This window comes from Saccopteryx bilineata, chromosome 2 (assembly GCF_036850765.1).
Source record: "Saccopteryx bilineata isolate mSacBil1 chromosome 2, mSacBil1_pri_phased_curated, whole genome shotgun sequence".
In the NCBI taxonomy this organism is placed as follows: domain Eukaryota; kingdom Metazoa; phylum Chordata; class Mammalia; order Chiroptera; family Emballonuridae; genus Saccopteryx; species Saccopteryx bilineata.
Window position 1 is genome coordinate 335,511,819 of NC_089491.1, and position 27,054 is coordinate 335,538,872.

General features: G+C 37.1%; 1 protein-coding gene across 4 annotated transcripts in view; it reads left to right on the plus strand.

The window, feature by feature from the left end:
- The window catches only part of MKLN1 (muskelin 1), a 328,173-nt gene that overhangs the window by 273,592 nt on the left and 27,527 nt on the right, over window positions 1-27,054 (plus strand). For all 4 annotated transcript variants that reach the window (XM_066262318.1, XM_066262317.1, XM_066262316.1 and 1 more), the window contains 4 exons: window positions 3,381-3,593; window positions 8,541-8,762; window positions 9,997-10,126; window positions 25,616-25,763. In XM_066262318.1, the coding sequence (XP_066118415.1) occupies window positions 3,381-3,593; window positions 8,541-8,762; window positions 9,997-10,126; window positions 25,616-25,763 (713 nt within the window). The remainder of the gene's footprint in view (window positions 1-3,380; window positions 3,594-8,540; window positions 8,763-9,996; window positions 10,127-25,615; window positions 25,764-27,054) is intronic.

Genomic DNA, 27,054 nt, shown 5'->3' on the forward strand with positions numbered 1-27,054 from the left:
GCTAGCACTTCCAGTATTCTGTTGAATAAGAGTAGTGAAAGCAAACCTGTCTTGTTCCTGATCTTAAGAGAAATGCTTGTAGTTTTTGCCTATTGAGTATGATGATGGCTGTTTGTCATATATGGCCTTTATTACATTTAGATATGTTCACTCTATTCCTACTTTGCTGAGTTTTTATCATAAGTGGGTATTGGATTTTATCAAATGCTTTTTCTGCATCTATTGATATGATCATATGGTTTTTATTCTTCATTTTGTTTATGTCATGGATCACGTTTATTGATTTGCAGATATTGTACCAGCCTGCATCCTAGGAATAAATTATAACTTGATCATGATGTATGATCTGTTTAATGCAGAGATTTTCAACCTTTTTTGAGCTGCGGCACATTTTTTACATTTACAAAATCTTGGGGCACACCACCTACCAAAATGTCACAAAATGACACTCTTAACACAGTACATATTATACATATAGTTAATAATATAGTTTCTAAATGTATTTATACTCACTTAGTGTGAAACCTGGGCCTTCAATGAAGACAAAAGGGATATCCTGGCAGGAGTGGTAGAAAGACACACACGAAACTCTTCCTCAACAGTTCTCAGTCTCTCTCTGTTTTTAGTTTTTATCACAGTCAAGCTTGAAAAGCTCAGCTCACATAGATATGTGGTTGAAAACAGGAGCAATGTCAAAATAGCTTTGTTGGCCAGAATGGGGAACTCCTTGGCAACAGATAACCAAAAACTGTCCAAAAGAAGATCAGCAAACTTTAGCTTTAAAGTTAGATAACAATATGATGCATTGTGATGCATTGTATATCACCCTCTGCGGGGGCCTCTTTTAAAAAGAAAAAGGTCTAATATCTATATACACCATCAGGATAGACATAACCAGCTGAGGCTGAGGCTTCATCTAGTGGTGGCAACATTTACCTCCAGTCTTGACCAGGATTAGAAATTGGGGCCAGGGAGAGGAGTAGCGACCACACGATGACAAGTGCACGGCAGCCTGAGTGGGGACCTTCCTGGGTGTGGATGAGAGGTGGCCTACTATTGGTTCATCGCTAGTGTTTGGGATGAATCCTAGAAGGTGATTGGTCAGTGAGCGTTCCCTGTGCCTCCACTCTTCCTGTCGCTGATAGCTGGAGGGATTGTGAGGGGAATGTTTATGTTCGGATGGAGGCAGCTGGCAGCGGGCCGGATAAATAGCCTCCCATTGGGGACCCATGTTTAATTTCCCCACGGCGTACCTGACCATGTCTCACGGCACAAAGCACACTGGTTGAAAAACACTGGTTTAATGTATTGCTGGATCTGGTTTGTTCATATTTTGTTGAGAATTTTAGCATCTATGTTTATCAGAGACACTGGTCTTTAATATTATTTCTTTGTAGTCTCTTTATCTGAGTTTGGAATTAGGATAATGCTGGCCTATTAAAATGAACTTGGGAGTCTTCCCTCCTCTTGAAAACTTTGGAATAATAGGAGAAGGATAGGTGTTAGTCCTTTGAATGTTTGGTAAAATTGACTAGTGAAGTCATTTGGTCCAGGATGTTTTGTTTGTTGGGTGCTTTTTGATTATTGCTGTAATTTCACTAGTCAAAATTGTTAAAAATAAGGTTTTAGTATGTAAAAAATAGTAATTAATATGAATACTAAAATGCAGATTTAATCAATTTAATATCTGGATTAATAACATTACGTCAAACTTTTTATGCCTAGTGCCTTTGTTGCCTCAATTAATCTAAATAATAATGCTAGATTTCTCTTCCTATAGTATCGCTTTTTTATTTTATATCCTACTCTAGAAACCAATAAATATTTTTTATTGCTTGCAAGATGATATTTAGTCTACTCTGTCATTCACTCACTGCGCTTCCTGTTTCTGCCTCGTACTTCAGCTCTGTTATTTCTGCAGCAGGGATTCTTCATCTCAGTCATAACCATACACATTGTAATAAGTGTGTTTTTGCTTTTGTTTCTATTCTGGAAAAAGCATTCTGGAATAGGGGGAAGAACACAGTTTTTGCCTTGGTTACTCTGGGCTTAGATTCTTTCATTTTCTAGTTTTATGACTGGACAAATTACTTAGACTCTATGAAATAGTGATATTATTCTTTATGGAATTATTAGTATAGATTAAATGAAATGTATAACATATAGTAATAATATATGCAGGATTTAGATAACAAATACTAATTCTGTTTTCTTTTCCTTCTTTCAATTAATTCAGTACTGTCCAATTGAAGATGTACTTTTTTTTTTTTGTATTTTTCTGAAGTTGGAAACAGAGAGGCAGTCAGACAGACTCCTGCATGTGCCCGACTGGGATCCACCTGGCATGCCCACCAGGGGGCGATGCTCTGCCCATCTGGGGCCTTGCTCTGTTGCAACCAGAGCCATTCTAGCACCTGAGGCAGAGGCCATAGAGCCATCCTCAGCGCCCGGGCCAACTTTGCTCCAATGGAGCCTTGGCTGCGGGAGGGGAAGAGAGAGAGAGAGAGAAGAAGGAGAGGGGGAGGGGTAGAGAAGCAGATGGGAGCTTCTCCTGTGTGCCCTGGCCAGGAATCGAACCCGGGACTCCTGCACACCAGGCCGACGCTCTACCACTGAGCCAACTGTACTACTACAATAATTTTCATCTTTTATTCAGTCTTGTGGTATAAGTGATCTCAAATAATTTTTGTTGGTGATACACTGTTCTTCATGTTGTTCCCTAGTATTTATTCAGGAAAGTATTTATTTAATATGGAGTATTTATTCAGGAAAGTCAGTTTTATATAATATAAAGGGTAGCTGAAGAAGTCAAGGACTTGAATTCTCATTCTCTTTCTGTCACTAGCTTACTAGCTTTCAGGAAGATGCCTTTTGTCTTTTGTCTTATGGTTCCTTATCTTTCAAAAGAAGTAATTAAGCTAGAGATTCTAGTTATGAAATCTGCTGATCCTAGATAATCCTGGAGTGCCTGTCTTGTGCTTGATTCTGGTGAAATATTCTGTGAGAAGCGTTTTAAAAGATGAAGTGTGTCTTTAACTGGATCAACATGTAACAGAAAATTAAGCTCTGTGCACAGATGACTAAAATGCAACGAAGTACGTGATAGAATCCATGTCAGTGTTGTGAACAGAATGCCATAGTGTACAGAGTAGCTTCTCTCATCTTTCCCGGTAGATCTAAGCATTCCTGAGGTGAGAGTTGTATCTCCTACTGCTTCTTTTGCTTTCCTTTAGAGATTTAAGCCTAGTGTTCCATTTATATTGGTTGACTTGCTATGAGTTTCTGAGCAGAGTTTGTAATGAAAGTCAACAAAAATGAGGAGCATTTTATTTTATTTTATTTGTTCTTTGAATTCTTTTTTCTTTTTTTCCTCTCTACAGAATGGTCCTAGTGCCAGATCATGTCATAAAATGTGCATTGACATTCAACGAAGGCAAATCTACACATTGGGCCGTTATTTGGATTCCTCTGTGAGGAACAGCAAGTCTCTGAAAAGTGACTTTTATCGTTATGACATTGACACTAACACATGGATGTTACTCAGTGAAGATACTGCTGCTGACGGAGGGCCGAAATTGGTGTTTGATCATCAGGTACAGATGTGCGGATTAATTAGTGCTTAGTAACTCTTCTTCTTAGAGTTCATTTCACATGTTATGCTGAGTTGTCTCATATGAGAATTAAACCCATACTTTTATTCATTGTTTCTTTACATATTTCTGTTAATTCTTTGCTTTAAAAGTATTCTCCTGCTATATTTATAATAACAAGTAGTTGTTATAGGAGAATGGTAAGGAAAAGAGGTGTGAGTTGTATGCCTGTCAAGTAAGTGGTAGGTGGAAAATGAAAAACATTTAGTCTTCCAAGTACTCCCCAGCTTGAATTTGGAACTTCTGCTGGCTGTACATAGCTGAGCACTGCAAAGCTGTGTACCTCCCTGCTGACATCCTCAGTGTTTTCATGTGGAAAATAAGAACTCCAAAAAAAGTTTGGCTGGTTGTGACCTTTTAAAAACAGAACATCAGCAGATAACATTGTGAGGAAAACTATGTTCTTGCTTTCAACTGGTTACAAATTCCTTTTACAAAGGATGCTATGTCTTTATTTTTACAAGTTGAAAAAGAATAGCTTCAGGGTAGTCTGAGTGCAAATATATTGTCCTTATGTACGGTCTTTCTTTCTCTTGATTTTGATAAAATAAAATGTTCCTTGGAAACTTTTGTTAGATGTTATGGCAGAACACTAGGGGTGAAAAAACCAGGATTTTAGTGCTAATTCGGCTAACAACTAACTATGTTACCTTGTATGATGTATATAAGCCTCCATTTTCTATTCTGTTTCATGCAAATAAAGCTCTAAGTTAGAACTTCAAAAATTACTTGGGGTTGTTCATGACACTTTAGATTAGACATGTCACATTCAAATTTGAGAAGAATGTGAGAAACTTAGAGGCATGAGGCAGGTTTAACAGTTACTTTGCCGTTTTGAATTTAACATAGTTAAGAATTTAAATTTAAAGATTTTGGAGTTATTAAGAACATAGTGGCAACTTGTTCTGAAGCTTTCAATGTTGTTACTTTGTGTGATTTTCAGGAACAATGAGACCCAAACAAAAAAAAGATTAAAAAAACAAAACAAAACACAAGTCACATATTTAGAAAAATCAAGAGCCAAAGAAAACCCACAACTCCCAATTTCTTGTAAGTTTAGCCAAAAACAACAGAAATACCCAGAATCTGTATTGAAGCCTACAACCTTGTAACCGGGGAGAACTGGGAATGCAGAGGGAGCCTAGCAGAAGTGTATCTTGGAAGTGTTATGAGCTGGGCAGAAAGTTGAACCCAGGCAGCCCGTGGGGAGACAGTAAAATAATTCTGGAAAGTAGCCAGGAAGATCCAGAGGTGGTAGATGTCAGAAAGCACAGTCTTCTAAAAGTACAACTGGGGACAGTGGCTCCTTTTGCAGTATCCACTGAGGAAACTGCGGGAGCTCAAGTCTTGATTGAAGCCCCCAACCTAGATGAGGGTCCATGGACTTAAAGACATGACTTCGCAGATGCACTATATGTTGAAGAAGCCATTTAATTCAGTAGCAACAAGAGGACGGAGTGCTTTAGCAAGAACATTACCTTTCTGTTATCTAGTCCAGGGAAGATCAGCTTGCTTAAATATGAAAACCTAAACAGCAGTAAACACCAAATCTTTAGGGAAGTACTCTAAAGAAAACCAGTGAAAAGAAAAGTAACAGCAAAACTTTCCTTCACGCAACAGCAGATGGAAATAATATTCCAGAATTTGAACATGAATTAGATGATTTAATAGAGCTTGAAACTCTGAAGATAATAAAGCAGATAATAAAGAAATAAAGATTAAAAAGGATTAGCCAGAAAATTATAGATAGAGAAGACAGGCAAAAGTGAGCCAACATATATATAATTAGAGATATTAAATACAGAAACCAAAACAATGGGATAACAAATATTTATAAATTTCAAGAAGACTTTCCTGAAGAAAGAAGACTATTTCACATTTCAAAAGGGTGTGCTGTATTTAGAGGGGATTGACATAGGCAGTCAACTCTAAGACGTATGTTAGTAACATTGGATTTCAAATATAAAAAAGACATTTTGTTGGGAGGCAGCCAGACAAAATGATCAAGTAACTTAGAAATAAAATTAAGACTGATACCAAATTTCTCTGCAGCTGCATTCAGTGCCAAAACAAATAGAACATCTAGAAGGTATTCAGGAAAAGACAATGTGAGTCAAGAATTTTATATCTAGACAGATTATCCTTCAGTTGTGACCACTTTTTTTTTTTTAATTTTTTAAAATTTATTTATTTTACAGAGACAGAGAGTCAGAGAGAGGGATAGACAGGGACAGACAGGCAGGAACAGAGAGATGAGAAGCATCAATCATCAGTTTTTTCGTTACGACAGTTGTGACCACTTTTGAAGAAATTACTACAAAATTTAATTTGAGCTTGCCAAGAAATGGCAGGAGAAACTTCAGCCATAGGCTTGGAGATCTCATCTCATTGATATTCTCCTTAGGTTACTGTGGATCATTGGCAGGTTAAACATATACTTTTACTGTTCTTCTGCCCCACATCCTATGAAATGACAAGAGAATATATTAGTAATTGTGTTGGAAAACAAGAAAGAATGCCCTTGGGGGACTTAATGGGAGACTGAACACAGAGCATTCTTCAGTTTGACTGAGTAGCACTTAACTGTGATAATTGTTCATGGGTCAAGTGTTGAGGGTGGGCACTGGAGCAGGAAAGGTAGAGCAGTACTCCCAGGGGCCCTGAGAGTCGCTGTGGAACCCTTCGCAGCATTATCTCCCTTTTCTCCCCACCCACTCCCTTTCGGAGGACTAGAACTACAACCAAAAAATCCAAATATTTGAATATAATTACCATGAGACAGGTGCTGAACTCAACAAATTAAAATTAACAAACCCAGTAGTATAAAGAAGCCTTTAAGATAAGTTTAAGCGACATTGTTAGAGCAATTCAGGCAGCTGTGGTGTTCATAAAAAAGATGTATCTAGAAAAATTACAAATTAAAGATTTGAAGAATCTCAGCAAATTAACTGAAAAGCAGAATGCACATACCTCTAAATGGTTACAAAATTAGTGAGCTGAAATTATAAGAGTTAAAAGAGACAAGGGCCTCAGATTCTAATAGGAGTCCTAGAAAAAGAGAATGCAGCCCCCCCCCAAAAAAACACCCAAAAATCAACAACAAAAAACAAACATAGGTAAAAAGGAAGAAAACTCCTTGAGCTGAACAAAGTTTTCAGAATGAAGGGAACTCCAGATGCAGATCAAGATGAATGAAAAAGAATATCCCTGTCTGGATACTTCCTTAATGAAATTTCAGAACCAAGAATTAAGAGAAAAGCTCAGAGAAAAAACCGCTTAGTTACCTTTGTAAGCAAACAAATGAGAACAAACAGGTCAAAAGTAAATATCCCTAAAGGAAAGGGGAAATCACTTTTTGGTCTATGAAGTAGAACCACAGAGGCTGGATAAGCATAGGAAACGTGGTAACAGAGTGGCCAAAATTAGCATGACTCTGTGAAGTTATGAAAATGTAAATTGACTTACATAATGTAGGTCCCTCATGATTTTCAGCATGGTCCCCAGGTGTTTGGAAAGATTTAAACCTAAGTACTTAGGACAGGATAATGTGACTTAGCTTTGATAAAGCCCTGGACAGTCATGTATAGTAGGTGAGTGGGGCCATATTGAGTTACCTTCAGGAATGTATGGGTTGTTCTTAATGATAGGATTATTGAAGATTGAAGAGTGGGAACCTTTTCTTTGGAGGGCCTGGGACATGAAAACTTTATCTCAGTTTTGCAGCCATATTTCACCCTTGAGGTATAGTAGATTTTCATCTTAATTTATTAAAATCTTCCAGAAACCTGGGAAATACCGAGTAGATTTTTTTTTATTGGTAAAGATTAGAAGATGCTAGAATCTTTACTTTTCTTTTATTAAAATTTTTATTGAATTTATTGTGGCATTGGTTAGAATCTTTTTAATACAATTTTTAAAACTAAGTTTTGCCATTATTAAAAAAGCTTTTTATTAAAAACAATACAAAAATGAATAGCAGAATTTAATGGGGGGAGAAAATTAAACATACAATGGCTAATATTTGTGCTTTAGCAAAATAATGTTTCGTGTACACAATTTAAAAAAATATATAAATGCCACTTGTGGTCAACATCTACTTTCCAACTTGGACTTATATATTCTTTGAAATAGAATTTAATTATTATTTATTATCTTTTGACAAATGACTATTTCCTCAGATATTTTTATGAAAAACTAATCGAGTTGAAAGAGTGAAACAAGGTTGGGTTTTGCACAAGAGTTACTTAACATATTAAAGAAAATTAAATTTATACTATTGTGTTAAAAGAAGGCAAGATTCATCACACCATAGATGTCAGTCTGGAGACTGATTGCCCTAAATGTCTTTTTATTTTACTGCTTTGTAACATAATTTGAAAACTTCTGTAAAATAAATACAGAGGGGTGAATTTAGCTGCATTACTCATTCACATATCTGCTCTCTTATTTAATAGTAGCAAGATTAATAGGATGCTCGCCTGGAATAGAAAGAAGTTTTTATGAGCAGGATTTAAAGGAGTTTGTGATCACTGTTTACGCATAGAGTGTGATCTGTATTCACTCTTAGGTTTATAAGTCAGCACCTCATGTATTATTGGTTGATCTGGTAAAAATTATTCAGTTTCAAGAAAGCGTAAAGCTCTTTAACACAACATATTTTATTCTCAGTGGGAAAAATGGAAACCTGACAAGGTATTTAGAAATCCATCTGCCTGGTGGTTAGCAGTATTGCAATACTGCTAATGATAATTGTGGCAGTACTTTGTGTTATTAAAATAAAGGTCAGTTTTTTGGTTTTTTTGAGACTCTAAAACCACACACATTGGCTTCATTTTAGCACATATGACAGGAACAATCTAAAACTATTCAATCTGTTGCCTTGTTCGATAGATGTGTATGGACTCCGAAAAACATATGATCTACACCTTTGGTGGTAGAATTTTGACGTGTAATGGCAGCGTTGATGACAGCAGAGCCAGTGAACCACAATTCAGTGGGTTGTTTGCTTTCAACTGTCAGTGTCAAACCTGGAAACTTCTTCGGGAGGACTCCTGTAATGCTGGGCCTGAGGATATCCAGTCTCGGATAGGACACTGCATGCTCTTTCACTCAGTAAGAAAATGTTCTGCATTGTGTTATTTTGTCTTGTGTATCTCACTAGGAAAACAAGTTGTGAAAGCTAATTCCTCAATAAGAGATCTAAACTTTTCATTAGAAATAAATAATTATTGTTAGTAATGATAGACAAAAATAAATAAAATTCTTTAACATTGAACTGTTATCTAGTTGAGACTCATTTCCATCAATTTAGCAATTCCTAAATAGTTATCACCTACTAATCTAGGCATTTTTATGACTAACTTCACTGCTGATATAGATATTGCAGCTATTTCTATTTATTTATTAACCCTAGTGGCCTGGCCAGTTGGCTCAGTGGTAGAGCATCAGCCTGGTGTGCGGATGTCCCAGGTTTGATTCCCAGTCAGGGTTACACAATAGAAGCAACCATCTGCTTCTTCACCCTTCCCCCTCCCCTACTCTCTCTATCTTCTCCTGCAGCCATGGCTTGATTGGTTCGAGTGCATTGTCCTTGGGCACTGAGGATGGCTCCATGGACCCTCCACCTCAGGTGCTAAAAATAGCTCAGTTGCAAACATGGCCCCAAATGGGCAGAGCATCGGTCCCAGATGGTGTTGCTGGGTGGATTCTGGTCAAGGCACATGTGGGAGTCTGTCTCTATCTCCCCTCCTCTCCCTTAGAAAGAAAGAAGAAAAAAAGAAAAGCATGAATTAAAATTACTAGAAATACTACTACTCTGTGTGATTACCATGTGGTCATATCTTTATATACCTGTAGGTCTATTTCTTTCAGTTTTTTCAAATTTCAGAGATTTTTATCTTTTGAGTTGATTTGTTTTCTAATTAAATAAAAATATATACAGTACCTGCTTCTAAAGGCAACACCATAAGTCTGGGTGCTTTAAGAGAGGCCTGGTGTTTATTCCTGTCTTCTGCTCAGGCCCTTCTCCAATAGGTAAATATCTTTGTTTTCTTTCTCTTCAGAAAAAGAAACAAACACATACATATTACTTTTTCTCCTTTCTTACACCAAGGCAGCACCCTGTATGCACTATTCTGCACCTTGCTTTTCTACTTCACCAGGACTCCTGAAGATCACCTGTTAGCGGTGTAGGGAAAGCTTCTTCATCCCTCTCTGTGCTAGCATAGTACTCATTGCATGGGATCTGTCATAAAACTGCTTTTATTGAGGTTTCAATTTTTAAATGAGCATTCTGAATTTTTCATGGAAGTGACTTTCTCTGATCTTTGCCCTTCTTATTTTTCAGAAAAATCGTTGCTTATATGTATTTGGTGGTCAGCGATCAAAGACCTATTTGAATGATTTCTTTAGTTATGATGTGGACTCTGATCATGTAGACATAATCTCAGATGGCACCAAGAAGGACTCTGGAATGGGTAAAGGCATTTAGTGACTCTTTTCTCATGTCGTAACTACGTTTTAATGTGGAAAACTGTAGCCCATTTTCTTTCCAACCATTCTTCACCCTTCCCTTATTTATTTAGTGTAAGTAATTCTAAGAGGAAGGAAACTGTATAAGCTAAATTATTCAATTCTCTCTGTTTAAAATATATGAATTATCATCATTCCCTTGGAGCATAAAGATGATATATGAATTTCTAAAGGAATTATCTGTGTGCCTGTGGGGTGGGGGCTTTGCAAAACCAATATCCTAAAACCTATCATTCTGTATTCGCTAATCCTTTCCACCTTTTGTTCTCACTATAGCGCCTTATTTTATGCACTAGTGTAGCAGACTGGGTCTTTGTTCTGAGGGAAGACACATAGTTGGGAACACCTTTTAAGTTTACAAACTCAGCATCCAAGAAGTTACTCTAGTAAGAGGGTGACTGGAATACCTGAGATAGTCTCAGTTTTATGTATATTGCCCTGGCTTAATTATTAGTCCTGCCCTATTCACTCTCAGAAGTATCCTATTTTAGATAATATACATACTTGCCATGCATAGTAGTAAGTAGTCGCTTTCCCCATGATTAGTACACATAGAAGAATGGTGTTTGTTTAAGGCACAGTGGTTGAAAATGCCTAATTTGAATAATAGGGTGAGAAATTAGATCCTCTTGCTTTTCCTTTTAGTTTATAAAAACAGGTATGTTTGTTTTTGTTAATTGTCTAATAGTTGTTATTTAGAAGGAAAAACTTTTTTTTTTTTTTAACAATAGCACCATAGTAAAAATAAAAAGAAGTACACGGATGTGATTTGCCCTCAGGACCATTCTTCCATACTTCCTATTTATTTTTTTTGGGGGGGGGGTGAAATCCTAGAGGCTCTGTGGAGGCAGACAGGACAAGGTAGAAAATAAGACAGTTAAACCTAGAGACTGTACATGGAACCTCTAATCCTGTCCCCCTTCCCATGATGCCAGACATATGTCTCCTTGCAAAAGACTAGAATCACCTTTTCTGGAAGAAATATGTGGCTTCAGGAAAGTGATTTCCAGATACTGTTGTTTGGGGATCCCCCATTGCCCAATAACATGACTAATCTTGTTGCCTAATCCCCAATACAATGGCTACTTTCACAGCCTGCGGTTCACATACCATTTTCAAGTAACTTCATTTCATCACTCTTAATAACTGTCATTAAAGTATCTTCTGTACTGGGGCCTTCACTGTGAAAGAAAGAGACAAAAACAAAACCAACCTGAAAGCAGAGGTCTGGGGTAAAGCGCTGAACACAAGTAAATTAAAATAATAATGATCAGGACCAGTTTTCTTAGAGGAAAGGATACTTCATAAAACTGTGGTAAGTGCATTGCAAGGTCAGAGACTAAGCAGGAGCTTTTTGCAAAGTACATTTTATTGAAATAAAAAGTTGTAAGAAATCTGAAAATTAGACAAAGACACTGAGAAGAAAATTGGAGAATGTAAGAATTTTGGAAAATCGATCCAGGTCTAATAGTGAACTAATAAGGGTTTAGAGAGCAAGGAAAATGAGGAGACTAGATCATAAAATAAAGACACAGCAAAAAATGTCTCCAAACTGAGAAGTGTTGGTTCCAGATTACAAATGGACCCTAGAGTAGTCAGTACATCAAATTTAGAAAAACAAAAACCTTACTCTGAAGGCATATCATTTTGCATTGTGGAATTTCACGTATCAGGTGTAAAGAGGGCATCTTAAAAGCTTCTAAAGAAAAATGAGGTTACATTCAAAGATTGGAACTTGGATATGAAAATTCTCAGCAACATTGGAAGGTATAATATAAGGAGGAACAAGATCTTAAAATTCTGAGAATTATCATTGACCTAGAATTTTATTTGTAGACAAAACAATGCAGCAAGAGGGAAAAAAATACTGTTTTTAGATATATAAAGTTTATTAATAGAATGTATTTGCCTCAAGTAATAGAAAACAAAGTCAAAATCTTTTTCCTTGCAGAATGAGAAGTCCAAAGGTACATAACTAGGACTGACACTGTGACTCCAGCAATGTCATGAAGGTCCCCAGGTTCTTTGTCATTTTTCTGTTTTTCTATCCTTAACATGGTAGCCTCGTGGTGGCACGTTGGCTGGTGCACCTCAAACATGCCTTTATTTCCAATAGGAAAAAGGAAGGAAAGCAAAAGTTGCCCTAAAAGCTCCCTACTTATATTTCATTGACTAGAACTATGAAACCTTCTTCAGGCGAGTCTGGGAAAGCAAGTAGTTAACTTTCCCAACCTATATTTATGTAGTACACTGGGGCAGGGGCTTGGAAATGGCTGTTAGGTCAGGCAGCAACAGTGTCTGCCACACAAGACTAAAAATATGATAGACCCCACTGAGATACCACCTCATACCTGCCAGAATGGCTGTCATCAATAAATCAAGTGCTGGTGAGAATGTGGAGAAGAAAGGGAAGCCTCATGCACTGTTGGTGGGAATGCAGATTGATGCAGCTACTGTGGAAGACAGTATGTAGGTTTCTCAAAAAATTAAAAATGGAACTGCTTTTTGATCCAGTGGTCCTACTTCTGGGAATGTATCCTGAGAAACCGAAATGCCGCGGACCAGCGCGGCTAGTAATTCTGGTCCTGAGGGAGAACGGTGAGGAATTAAGAAAATAGGCTCACCGAGAAAAGAGGATGGGATCGGGAGGCCTCTTCAATGCTGATGGTAATATTGGAGAGCCCAATAGCCCCAGTTTGCTTTATTATATAGCCATATGCAAATAAGGAAGTCTTTGATACAAAGTTACACAGGAACTCTCTTAAGGCAAAAACAAGAATCCCCCCACCAAGCATAAGTGAAATCAATTAAACATCTGAACAAACAAAGGGTGAGAGGAAGGGCATGTAAATTGCTTCCAGCAACTTAAGCAAGCAAGTGAAGTGAGAGTATGAGATGAGTGCAAATATTCAGCTTCATAGCCAATATGGAGGTGGTAGGGAAGAGAACTTAGCCTTTTGCTAAGCCTCAAACTTACAAAGGCTTTTTGCCACTTGCAGTCTACCACACCGAAACACTAATTCGAATGAATATAAGTACCGCTACATTCACTAAAGCAGGGGTCCCCAAACTACGACCCGTGGGCCACATGCGCCCCCCTGAGGCCATTTATCCGGCCCCCAGCGCACTTCTGGAAGGGGCACCTCTTTCATTGGTGGTCAGTGAGAGGAGCATAGTTCCCATTAAAATAAATGGTCAGTTTGTTGATTTAAATTTACTTGTTCTTTATTTTAAATATTGTATTTGTTCCCGTTTTGTTTTTTCACTTAAAAATAAGATATGTGCAGTGTGCATAGGGATTTGTTCATAGTTTTTTTTATACTCCGGCCCTCCAATGGTCTGAGGGACAGAGAACTGGCCCCCGATGTAAAAAGTTTGGGGACCCCTGCACTAAAGCTTTATTTAACAATAGCCAAGATCTAGAAACAGTCCAAGTTCCCATTAGTAGTTGAGTGAATACAAAAGTTGTGGTGTTTACACTCTGGAGTACCGCAGTGGATAGAGCGTCGGACTGGGATGCAGAGGACCCAGTTCAAGATCCTAAGGTCGCCAGCTTGAGTGCGGGCTCATCTGGTTTGAGCAAAAGCTCACCAGCTTCAACCCAAGGTCTCTGGCTCAAGCAAGGGGTTACTCGATCTGCTGAAGACCCGCGGTCAAGGCACATATGAGAAAGCAGTCAATGAACAACTAAGGTGTCGCAGTGCGCAATGAAAAACTAATGATTGATGCTTCTCATCTCTCCGTTCCTGTCTGTCCTTGTCTATCCTTCTCTCTGACTCTCTCTCTGTCTCAGTTTAAAAAAAAAAAAAAAAAAAAAAAGAACTCGTATATAACACACAGACACAGCAGTGTGTGTGTGGAGAGACAGAGGGGAAGGGGGGTGGGGTAGATGGAGGTGGGCAAGGGGGAAAAGTGGAGATAGAAAGAGACTTTGGGGTGATGCGCACACGGTGCTGTGTGCAGATGTTTGTTTGAGTTGTACATAGCAAACCAAATAATTATCTAGTTCAATTGGAGCCGGAGGACATTGGAAAGAAGACCTCTCTTCCTCACCCAAAGTGAGGTTTTCAGATAAAAGTTGATTCAATAGGTATGTTTGAGCATTTGGAATAAGAAGTTCTTAATAGGTAAATAACATCTGATGTAAAAGATTAAGGATTGGAACTTAATAGGAAAAGAAAAAAATTATATGAAAAGAGACATTCACAGTACATTTCTTGGCTCTACAGTGAGCAGTATTTCTCTAATGATCATACAAAAACTTCAGTTTAACCAAACTGAGATAAAATTTAGTGGGAAGATAGAGTGCGAGGAGTGGAGGGATGGCATCAGTGTAGTAAAAACCTTCATCTACTATAACAGTGAGTCAGTACTGTTGTGTAAAGTAGCAGCTTAAATATATTATTTAATAGAAATGTGGTGCCCTGGCTGGATGGCTTAGTTGATTAGAGCTTTGTCCCAAAGTGCAGAGGTTGCCTGTTCAATCCTTGGTCAGGGCACATACAGAAACAGTCAATGTTCCTGTCCTACTTTCTCTCTCTCTCCTCTCTAAATTCAATTTCTAAAAAATGTAAATGTGGAAAGAAATGTAAGATGACTAATAATGTTACTTATTCTGTAAGTTTGTCTATTTTATAAAATTTCTTTTTTACTCATTTATTTTCTGCTACCATAGGATAGTGTGGAGGTATTTGATTTAATCTTTGATTCCTCTAACTTTTAATTAAAATAAACTGGGAAGAAAGAGGTAATACTTCCCTACAATCCTAATGTAGCTTTACCTGAAAATAGTGAAAATAGTAGTTGATTTGATAAAATATGTTGGAAACTGCTATGCACTGACAGCTAGGAACACAGTGGGACAAGGTGACCATGGTATTTCAGAGAGCTTCTAATCTAGCTAAGTGATAATATTTCTAATGGATTATAGTAGCTACTCTTTAGACTGTACTGTATGCCAGTCACTAAGCATGGTGCTTTCTAAATATCTCTGATTGGTGGTATTATTTTCATTTTCCAGATGAGAAAAATTGAGCTCAGTGAGGTAATATATTCAGAATTACACAGCTGAAAAAAGAACTGGAATTTAGAAGTTTGAGCGCAAAGATTTTTTTTCCCCTCACTACTCTAAGCTGCTTCCCAAGATTAGAAAAAAGAAAAAGTGGCAGACAGTAATAATGGCAGAGAATTAGTTAAAAAAAAATTACTGTCATAGGCCCTGGCCAGTTGGCTCAGTGGTAGAGCATCAGCCTGGCGTGCAGGAGTCCCGGGTTCGATTCCTGGCCAGGGCACACAGGAGAAGCACCCATCTGCTTCTCCACCCCTCCCCCTCTCCTTCCTCTCTGTCTCTCTCTTCCCCTCCCGCAGCCAAGGCTCCATTGGAGTAAAGATGGCCCGGGTGCTGAGGATGGCTCCATGGCCTCTGCCTCAGGCACTAGAATGGCTCTGGGTGTAACAGAGCAACGCCCCAGATGGGCAGAGCATTGCCCCCTGGTGGGCATACCGGTTGCATCCCGGTCAGGCACATACGGGAGTCTGTCTGACTGCCTCCTCGTTTCCAGCTTCAGAAAAATACAAAAAAAAAAAAAAATTACTGTCATAAATAGACTTTAATGACTGTCATTTGAAGATTTTAAAACATGATCTGTATAATGTTTCATTCGTGGTTATGACTAAATTTAGAGCCAGTAAATTGTAGTAATTGTTTTTTGTTCAATTTTGTTTTTATTATAAAAGTAATATTCTCATTTTAGAGAATTAAGAAAGTATAGAAAGATTATAAAAAGAAAATGTATGAAACTATTCAGATGTAAGCTGTTAATATTTTTTACTAGTTCCTTCTATTTTAAATTTACTTGTTATATGAAATTTAGCACAATTTTACATTCTGCTATTTTAAAATTTTTATTAAATTGTCATTTCCCTCCATCATTATAATTTTATTATCATGGACTAGACATATTAGTAGAAAAGTCAAATGGGTTGATTTTTCTAAATTACTGCTATAATCAACTTCCATGAAATTAGAATCACCAATTTTGCTATGCGTTCTTTAATTTTTAATTGGTTTATGGTGCATTATCCCACAATACAAACAGATTCATTCATTCAATATATTTTTTGATTATCTACAAGCATCCAAGTTTGACCCTCTTATTCCTTTATCCCAGCATATTTCAGTGCCTTCTACATGCCAGGTATGTTTTATGGACCTTATGTTACAGAATTTCTTCTCTAACAGGACTCACATTCTAGTGGAGAGAGAGGGCTGCATAAAGAAAAAAATTTGGATGCTGTGATAATGAGTCACCTGGGAGGTCCCATTTAGATAGAGTAGGTTGGAAAACCATCTCTGTGGAGGTAATCTTTAAGATTTGAGACAAAAAGTAGAGAATTAGGAAGAACCATGTTAAGAACATGACAGCCTGACCTGTGGTGGCGCAGTGGATAAAACGTCGACCTGGAAATGCTGAGGTTGCCGGTTCGAAACCCTGGGCTTGCCTGGTCAAGGCACATATGGGAGTTGATGCTTTCTGTTCCTCCCCCCTTCTCTCTCTTTCTCTCTGTCTCTCCCCCTCTCTCTCCTTTCTAAAATAAAAAAATAAAAAAAATATTTGATTACAATAAAGATTTCTTTAAAAAAAAAAAAAAAAAGAAAAGAACATGACAGAAAAGTAAGTATGATGGTCCCAAAGTAGGAAAGAACTTAACATGTGCCAGAAACAGTTGGGATGCATATTGAGAGTGAGGGCAGTTGGTGTGAGATAAGATTGAAGAAATAATTGAGTCTGATCATCAAATTCAAGAAGTTTGACTGTTTTTGTCCTCAGGATTAAGTCTAAACTTAGCCTGACTCACAGCTTCCTTAATGGTATACCAGCCCCAACATGCTTAGTTCCAGTCCCATTCTTAATATTCACCCACACCTTGCCACCAATTCTTTGTTTTGTGACCACTGTCTATTAATTCTTTACAGATAGAATGCTTTTCCTTGCCTTTGGTTTTTGCCCATGCTGTTCTCCCTACCTGAATCACTCTTCCCTCCACCTCTAAACCGTAGTTAATTGTGCCCTTCTTTCAGATCTTAGCCTCTTGACCACTTTCTCTTGAAATTCTCTTAAGTCCCTAAGCCCAGCTCAGGAATGAAAGCATATGGTCCCAACCTCAGTTATTAACACAATGCTAGATACTCATCTGGTGGTATAATCTTGACTGAGAAGTTCAGCTGAAACACATAGACTTTATTTAAGATTGCCTAAGGAGCATTCAGCCTTTTAGTACTCTAGATCTCAAATATCTGGCACTGGATTCACTGTTCAGAAAACCTCACATCAGAGAACTGTGGTATAGTGCAGCAATTTTCAACCATTTTCATCTCATAAACAGCACACATAAACGAATTTCTAAAATTCTGTAGCACACCAAAAAATATATTATTTTTTGCCAATCTGACAAAAAAAAGTAGATATAATTTTGATTCATTTACATGGACAGCTGTTGCTATGTTGGTTGTTGTCATTTTTTTACTTGACAATCTAAGGGAAAAGAGGTCAGGTATTGCATGTTTTAAAAATTCTTGTGGCACACCATTTGAAAATCACTGGTGTAACTACCAATTTTATGCTACCATAGAATTACTTTTACCTGATTTTTAAAAGTCCATGTAATTTAATTTTATCTTATTTGCAAGTCATGAGAAGTCCTTTTAAGGACAAGGCAGCGTACTGTTTAAATTTTCACATTATTTTATATTCTTAGAAACACCAATTTCATCCCATTACTTGGATTATCTGTAGTTTAAACATTCTGTTTATGAACTGTTCTTCTAAAGCTTTTTTTACTATAGTTAATTACTGTAATTTGAGGTGGACTTCACATATAATTACTATGTTTATCCATGATTCAGTAATGTGCGTTATTTATTAAAACTGCATTTATGATATGAGTTTCAAATTGGATTGTTTGATATCGAAGAAATTTGAACTATTGAAATTATCAAGTAGATGATACATCTAATTCTGAAATTGCTGCTGCTTATAATATTTTGTCCGATACTATAAATCTTTTAAATGATTGTTCTTTATAATTATATAAATAAATTATCTTAAGAGCTGAAGAAACCTTAACTTTCATTTTTTAAACAGAGTATAACAATTGTGTGCTCCCCTCAGAAGAAAATTACAATTTAAATGAGTAGATTAGCAGATGCCTAGAAAGAAGGGATTTATTAGTATTGTGTCTAACACATACATAATTAACATCAAAATTCAGCACATCTAAAATTTGGGTTTGTTTCTGAATAACTTTTGGCAATAAGTCTGGGAACACAAGGGGTTTAGCAGACTCTCCATATGTAAGCTCTGTGTTTAACACTAATTGAAAATTATGTTTAAAAGATAGTCTGTCTACCACCAGAGCTTTATGGTTTGCTATAGAAACTCAGTCTATTATAATAGGATTACTTTCTCATATCGGTGTTAAATTCAAGGTAACAAACATATTGTATCTTCATCATTTGCCAGATGCTAAGTCAAGCATTGATGATAAAGAGCTCTTACAACCCAATCCCTGTAGTGGTTGTGTGCTTACTTGTCTTGTTCCTTAAATTCGGTTTACTTTATTTGCCCACATCTGCCACTGTTTATTCGCTTCCTTTCTAACCATCATGGCAGATTGGTATAATTGAAAGAATAGTAAACTGAGAATTAGGAGACTCAGTCTCATCTGGGTCTGCCACTCATCCCTTTGAAATTTTGGCGAAGTGTATAACTTTTCTGGACCTGATTATTCATCTGAAAATGAGGGGGTTTGGATTGGACCAGTTGATCTTAAGGCCTCATCTAGCTCCAAAATTTTGACAGTTAAATTTCATTCCCTTCTGCTGTTATCGGGTTGTGAAACTAACATCTGAGCCCTGTATTATGTCTGCAAGATCTGATTTATCTATAAACATTTTCATAAACCTTAGAAGCAAAATCTCACTGATTTTGCATTTCAGCCCTAGGAATGTGCTTTTATTGTGCTTATTGACATTGTGTATTTTAAACATATAAAGTTCTAATGTTTTTTTACCCCTTTAGACTTTTATCAGTTAATAAGGCCAATTCATCAGTACAGAGAAGATTATGGGGCTAATGATTTGCTATGTTAACACAGATTAATTTAGCTAGGAAACAGTAGTACTTATTTTCAGTCTAATTTGGCATCATTACTTTCTATTTAGCATCTTTTATATTTAGTATGACATTATTCTGGTAAAACTGGATTATGTACTTTTTTCCTGTCAACATTATTGGAAACAATAACTTCGCATAATTTCTGCCTTTTATTCTCTCCAGGAGTGTTTTTTCTAGTTGCAAGCTCATCAAAGTACAGTATTCATATTTTTAATATAAAATTTGTCATTTGATAGTAAATGTGTATTAAAGTTCACCTTAAACATCAAACATGCAAAAACACTAACGACAGTTTTGAAATAAAAGGTAATGAAGTAGTCATTAACACTATAATTTATATTTATAAAACTGTAGTTTTATACAGGTTAGCGGAATGGAATAGTACAGAGTTTAAAAATATCCCCAAATACATATGAGAATTTAGTATAATGACAGAGTGGTATTTCTACTCAAAGAAGGAAAATGGATTATGCAATAAATAACATTAAGATGTCACTTAGAGTTGGTAAAAAATAAAATCTGGGTCTCTGATGTCTATGTATCACAAACAAATGCTAGGTAGACTCAAGTTTTATGCTTAAGAAATTATAAATCTAATTGTTTTTAATAATTTAGGATTGGGAGAAGACCTTTCTAAACATGACACAAACCCTCAAAGTTATAAAGAAAGAGACTGGGTTTTTTTGTAAATTAAAAAATTATATATGGAAAAATACTTGTATTAAATAATAAATGACAAACAACTAAGCTATAAACTGTATACTACTATAAACAGAAAGCTCTTACAAACCAATCAGAAAGGGATAATCCTCTAGTAGAACAATGGAAAATGACATGAATATCTAGTTCAAAGAAAAAAATTCAAATAGTCAATAAATTTACTTATGTTAAGATGCTCAGCTTCTTTTATAGTTTTAAAAATGTATATTAAAAGATCACTCACTGAATGTTGATGTCTATTAAAATATAAACTGCATATACTCTTGGCTAAGCATTTTATTTCCAGGAATTTTTCCTACTCATATACTTGTACAGATGAGTAAAAATAAATTATATAGAGATATTTTTTGCAGTATTTGTGAGAATAAAAAATCTGGAAACAATTGTAATTGTCCATTACTTGGTAACCAGGTAAACAAATTATAGTTAATCTATTCAAAGAGTTAAATTCTTTGTAGCTTAATATAACTGAGATCAATAAATGTGCTGAGTGTCAAAAGCTAGTTGGAATTTTACAAAAAATAAATAATGAGTGATAGAAACCCAGATTTAGGTAAAATAATGGAGGTTTTAAACTATAGTTATTGCTACAGCTTAATAGTGTCTCATTTAACATTTAAAATGTCTCAAATTTATAAGATAAGAATGTGACACTGTTGATTGCCATTGGCCTTTCTTCTTGATCAAACCATGATTTGTTCAATGGCGAGTTGTCCAGCTGCAGGGGGTGAATCATGATTAGTCTCAAGCACTCATTGTTCCTTTGCCGGATTATTTCACTTCCCCTTCCTTCCATGTGTCACAGTTCTGTCCAACGAGACAAAGTCTCCGAGAAGACATTTGAACTTGTGGTGAACACACAATATAATATACAAATAATTGATATATTATAGAATTGTATACCTGAAACCTATATAATGTTATTAACCAATGTCACCCAGTAAATTCAGTTTAAAAAAAGACATTTGGAAAAATATCCTCCCCAAGGAAGTAATGCTTAGAGGTGATATTGGCAACTTTAAAAAAATGAGAGGAAGGTCCAGAGAATTGTAGTGATGTTAGCCTAACATAATGAGTAGGTTGAATTGCTAAAATCATCCTGGAACTACTTGAAAAATTTTGTTTTATGAGCTAATTAATTAATGATTAATTATTAATCCACTGTTTTGCAGGTTTTCTGTTATTTGAAGCTGAACATATCCTAACAGAATTTTTAAAAAGCCATTTTTATTAAATTTTATATTCTTGTAACAGTTCAGAAATTTTTTTTTCACATATTAAAGTAGTTCATAATGACTATGTCCTTTGGATCATGAAACAATAATAGAGTTCAGGTTTGTTTATGAATTTTTATTTTATTTTTTTTATTTTATTTTATTTTATTTTTTTACAGAGGCAGAGATAGACAGGGACAGACAGACAGGAACGGAGAGAGATGAGAAGCATCAATCATTAGTTTTTCATTGCGCGTTGCGACTTCTTAGTTGTTCATTGATTGCTTTCTCATATGTGCCTTGACCGCGGGCCTTCAGCAGACCGAGTAACCCCTTGCTGGAGCCAGCAACCTTGGGTCCAAGCTGGTGAGCTTTTCGCTCAAGCCAGATGAGCCCGCGCTCAAGCTGGCGACCCTGGGTCCTTCCGCATCCCAGTCCGATGCTCTATCCACTGCGCCACCACCTGGTCAGGCTTTGTTTATGAATTAATGCAATCTTTATATTTTTCTTGGGAATTAAAATGACAGAATTAAAAATATTTCTGTCATTAAAAAATTATTTTTATTTATTGATTTTTTGGGGGGTGGATAGAGAAACATTGATTTGTTGTTCCACTTATTTACACATTCACTGGTTGATTCTTATGTTTGCCCTGACTAGGGATCAAACCCACAACCTTAACATATTGGGACAACATTCTAACCAATTGAGCTACCTGGACAGGGCTCTGTTAATATTTTATCCTGCACTTAAGGTTTCTTTATGTTACAAATTCTGGTAACTCTCCCCCTATTGGGGAAACCAAAGAAAAATAATTAGTTCTATCCCCGGTCGGGGCACACATAAGAATCAACCAGTGAATGCATCAATAAGTGGAGCAACAGATCGATGTTTCCCCCTTCCTCTCTAAAATCAATTTTTAAAAACTTAGAAAGAATGAAAAAAAATGTGATTCAAGCCATCAGATAAAATATTATTTGATTTCTCTTTTAGCTGTCTTATTTCAAGTGTTAAAGATGCTAAAGAAAAACATAGAATTAAAGGAGTAGCATTGTAATTTCCTGGAAAGACTGTAAAAATAGATTGGCAGTAATAGTTGTTTGTTGTATCATTCTTACTCTATTTTCTCAGACAAGTGTCCTTTCAAAGTGTGTTTGTCATTAACATATGATCTTGTTTACTGATCTGTTTGATTAATTTCTCCTTGTGAGTCATTTTATAAAGACTGGTTAAGATTCCTGGCATTTAATCAAGCTTTTTGGCAGTTGAATCTAAAAGCTTTTAAAATACTGTATGTTGCAAATCTCCTATCCTTTCTCCCTCCCCCTGCTACCACCCATTAGAAACTATTAAATTGAAAAGATAGCCTGTTTTCTTCTTGGGAAGAAAATTAATTCAGAAGACATACTAGTACTTACAACCTGTTAGAATGAAAGTTTCTTTCTTAGTTTTAATCTTCAGGTCTTTATGGTTTTTGATAGTACCATTTTTTTCTACCAGTTTTTATTTTTATGAAATTATTATAGGAGTAATGCAGTGTGCATGATTAATAAAATAGAATTCAAACAATGTAAAGTGCTATAAAATGAAAAGTATTTCTGACAAAGTAGCAAACTAACATAGGCTGGTGATTTTCCTCCCCAGAATCAACTCTGGTAAAATAAGGAGAGGCAGAAGCCTTCAGAACTTATTTAAATAAGACAGAAGGCTCTCTCTCTCCTAAACTAATTTGAGTCAGTTATTGTTCCTTCACTGTAGAAACTAGCATGAGTAACCTATACTGCTAGTGCCAGAATCCAAAGAACAGCTTATGACAGTGCACAAACCCTACTGGAACTAAGAATTAATGAAAATAGATGCGAAGTGGCTGTCACCAGAAGGGGACTGGGACCAAGGTGGGTCTTCCCTGGCACAGTCTGGACCATGTGGGTTCTTGACTTCATACAAAAAAGATTTCATGACACAAGTCCAGGTGATTTTGAGAGGACATTTATTAAAGCTGGGGCACAGTGAAACAAAGGAAGGGTTTAAGTTACAAGGGGCGAGATCGCAGCAACAGGAGTGAGCCTAGGTGGAGTTGCCATGGCCCTTTGGAGACAGGAGGAAGAGTCTAGCCTAGCTAGGTAAGGCTTCCTTGGCTGTTTAGAAACAGTCACAGATGCAGAAGTGAGCCAGCTGGGCTGTGTGGACTCAGGAAACAACTTAAGAGGCAGAAGAAGGGCCCTTGGAGACAGGTTCAGGGGGTTAGCCTGGGACGAGCTGCCACTGCCCACTGCTCCCCTAATTGCAAGTCTCATGGGGCCCCTCAGAGCTTAGGAGAAAGAAAAGAAAGATACAGTACACGCCTGAGGAGAGAAAAGGGAAGGAGCAGGTGTGCTCAGCGTGCACTAGGTCTTTTGTCTTAGAATTTTTTCTGTTTTCTAAGTGGGAGTTTTATGGGTGGTCTCAGGGAGGATCTTAATAGAATATTCATCAGCTTTCCAGGTGTGTCCTTTAATATGCTTGTTCATCCAAATAAGCTTATGGAGGGGTCAGGGCCTTTCTGGTCAGTTTCACCTTAAAAAATGTCATCGAAGAGGTGCTGGACCGAGGTCCAGTGGTACATGGTAGTGGAATTATCTTAAGAAAACTTAATGCACAAAGTAAAACACTAGGACCAAAATTCTAAGCAATAAAAACATAGTGTGGGAGGAGAAATGAGGCATGATAGAAATCTAAGAATTGTGATTAGACTTTGAGGGAAGAAAATTCTCTGTATTATTAAAACTTTTTCATTTCAGAAGGTGTTATACAAGGCTCCAGATCTAATGGGTCTTAATTTTCTTGCAGGCTATCTTGTCCTGCCCTATGTCACTGCCGCTGTTTCTTATATCCCATGTCATTCTTCTTGGATTCCTTTTTTGTTTGTTTTGTTGAAATAGCTCCTCTAAGAATTTTTTTCATATGCAGTCATTGATACAAACTTCCATATTTCTCCTGATCCAAAAATTTCATTTTGCCTCGTTGGGTTTGCTAGTTTAACTGGAAATAGAACTTTAGTTCCATATCTTTTTATATTACTCACAATTTTAAAGTTATTACTCCATTGTTTGTTTAGTTTTTTGAGCATATGATGATTCTTCTATAAGAAATATAATGTTGAAACATTTTTTCAGATACATGGCAATTACATTGCCAACCATAAAATTATATTTTAACTAATATTTCCAAACAACAGTGATAAGAACAGTTTGCATTTGCCATATCAGTGTTTTACAAATTTCTGGGTAATGCAGAATGACCATCATTCATTTAATGGTTTCTTAAAAATATAAAATGTTACTCTGTGAGTTCAGTCCACTTAGGAAAACATTCGGGGCATATTATATACCAAAATGTTTTCTTTTTTTCTTAGAAATAACATCATCAATGTGCATCATAAACAAATATTTTAAATGACTCTGACCATATTAAACAAATTTGTTCTGGTTTTTGTTACATTTTGTTTTTCCAGGTCAAGATTTGAATATTTTCTCTCTGCTATTAAATTAGAGCTGATCGGCCCTGGCCGATTGGCTCAGCGGTAGAGCGTCGGCCTGGCGTGCGGGGGACCCAGGTTCGATTCCCGGCCAGGGCACATAGGAGAAGCGCCCGTTTGCTTCTCCACCCCCCCTTCTTCCTCTCTGTCTCTCTCTTCCCCTCCCGCAGCCGAGGCTCCATTGGAGCAAGGATGGCCTGGGCGCTGGGGATGGCTCCTTGGCCTCTGCCCCAGGCGCTAGAGTGGCTCTGGTCGCGGCAGAGCGACGCCCCGGAGGGGCAGAGCATCACCCCCTGGTGGGCAGAGCTTCGCCCCTGGTGGGTGTGCCGGGTGGATCCCGGTCGGGTGTACGCAGGAGTCTGTCTGACTGTCTCTCCCCGTTTTCAGCTTCGGAAAGATACCAAAAAAAAAAAAAAAAAAAAAAAAGAGCTGACCCATATAATAAAGCAGTTAAGTTATTGCCCTTTTCCTCAGTCAAAATGACTTTACATTCCTCCTTCTGTCTCTTTCCAGCCCCATCCTTGTAGTTACCATGTCTTTATTCTGTCAACAAATAGTTGATAATTTTTATATACCAGGCAACATTTAGGCAGTAGGAACAAAAGAGTGATCCAAACAGCCTCGACCCTTGTAGAGCTTATATTCTAGAGTGGGAAGAAGGCAATAAACCATGTTTATTGTTTAATATAAAAGTTATGTTGTATGTTAGAAAATAAATGCTGGGTAAGGATGTATTAATCTTTAACAGAGTAATACTAATCTGTTATCTAATCTAAATATTGTCTTATTTTTCCTTTCATTTTATAGTTCCAATGACAGGATTCACCCAGAGAGCAACCATTGATCCAGAACTGAATGAAATACATGTCTTATCAGGACTCAGCAAAGACAAGGAAAAGAGGGAAGAGAATGTCAGAAATTCATTCTGGATTTATGACATAGTCAGGAATAGTTGGTAAGGAGCTCTAGTCTGTGCTGCAATTCCAAGGTAACATTTACTTGAGGTCATTGGTTTATTCAAAAGAGGAGAGAACTGGGCCCTGGCCAGTTGGCTCAGTGGTAGAGTGTCGGCCTGGCATGCAGAAGTCCCCGGTTCGATTCCCGGCCAGGGCACACAGGAGAAGCGTCCATCTGCTAATCCACCCCTCCCCCTCTCCTTCCTCTCTCTCTCTCTCTTCCCCTCCCGCAGCCGAGGCTCCATTGGAGCAAAGATGGCCCGAGCGCTGGGGATGCCTCCTTGGCCTCTGCCCCAGGCACTAGAGTGGCTCTGGTCGCGACAGAGCGACGCCCCAGATGGGCAGAGCATCGCCCCCTGGTGGGCAGAGCGTCGCCCCCTGGTGGGCATGCTGGGTAGATCCCGGTTGGGCGCATACGGGAGTCTGTCTGTCTCCCCGTTTCTAGCTTCAGAAAAATACAAAAAAAAAAAAAAAAAAAAAAAGAGGAGAGAACTGGAAGCTTGTGTTAATTTGAGATGTCATACATTTAAATGCTGATATTGGAGGAAAAAGTCAAAAAGTGCCCATATATGCAATTACATTCAGTGAATGGATTTTATATTTGAATTGTTCAGTTTGTAGATGGTCCTGGTCTAGAAGTCAAGAAAATTATATTTTAGTCTAGGTTTCACTACTAAGTAAGTATATGAACTTGAGAACAATGTTTTTTTAACATTCGCAGTTCTTAGTTTTTACATTGCCCTGGTGAGTTAGGTCTGTAGGTTAGAGCACTGTCCCAGTACACCAAGGTTGTGGGCTCAATCCCCGTTCAGGGCACATACAAGAAATAACCAATAAATGCATAAATAAAGTGGAACATGGAATAACAATAACAACGAAAACAAAATGGTTTGACTAGAGCAGGTGAGGGGCGTTATTATTGATATTTCCATTTTTAAGCCAAGACCTTTTTATTACAGAGTACCTCACAGAATTGGTGTTGTCTATTTTGTTTTGGAAAACACCAGCCTAGAGGATCCATCTCTAACATTCTGTGATTACTGTATAAGTGAATATTCTACAGAACAGAGACACTACAGAGAACTTCTTTCATTCAGTAATGGAGGGTGCTCAGCAACTAAAGAATTTATTATTTTCTAAGTCTGATATTATTTACAGTGAAAATGAAAACACTCTACTGTAGTTATTATTGTGAATAGATGGCTTATTAGATCTTTTAATCTTTGGTTTGAGCCTTCATAAATGCTATTTGTGATTTAATTTTCTTTTTAAGTGAGAAGGGGGAGATAG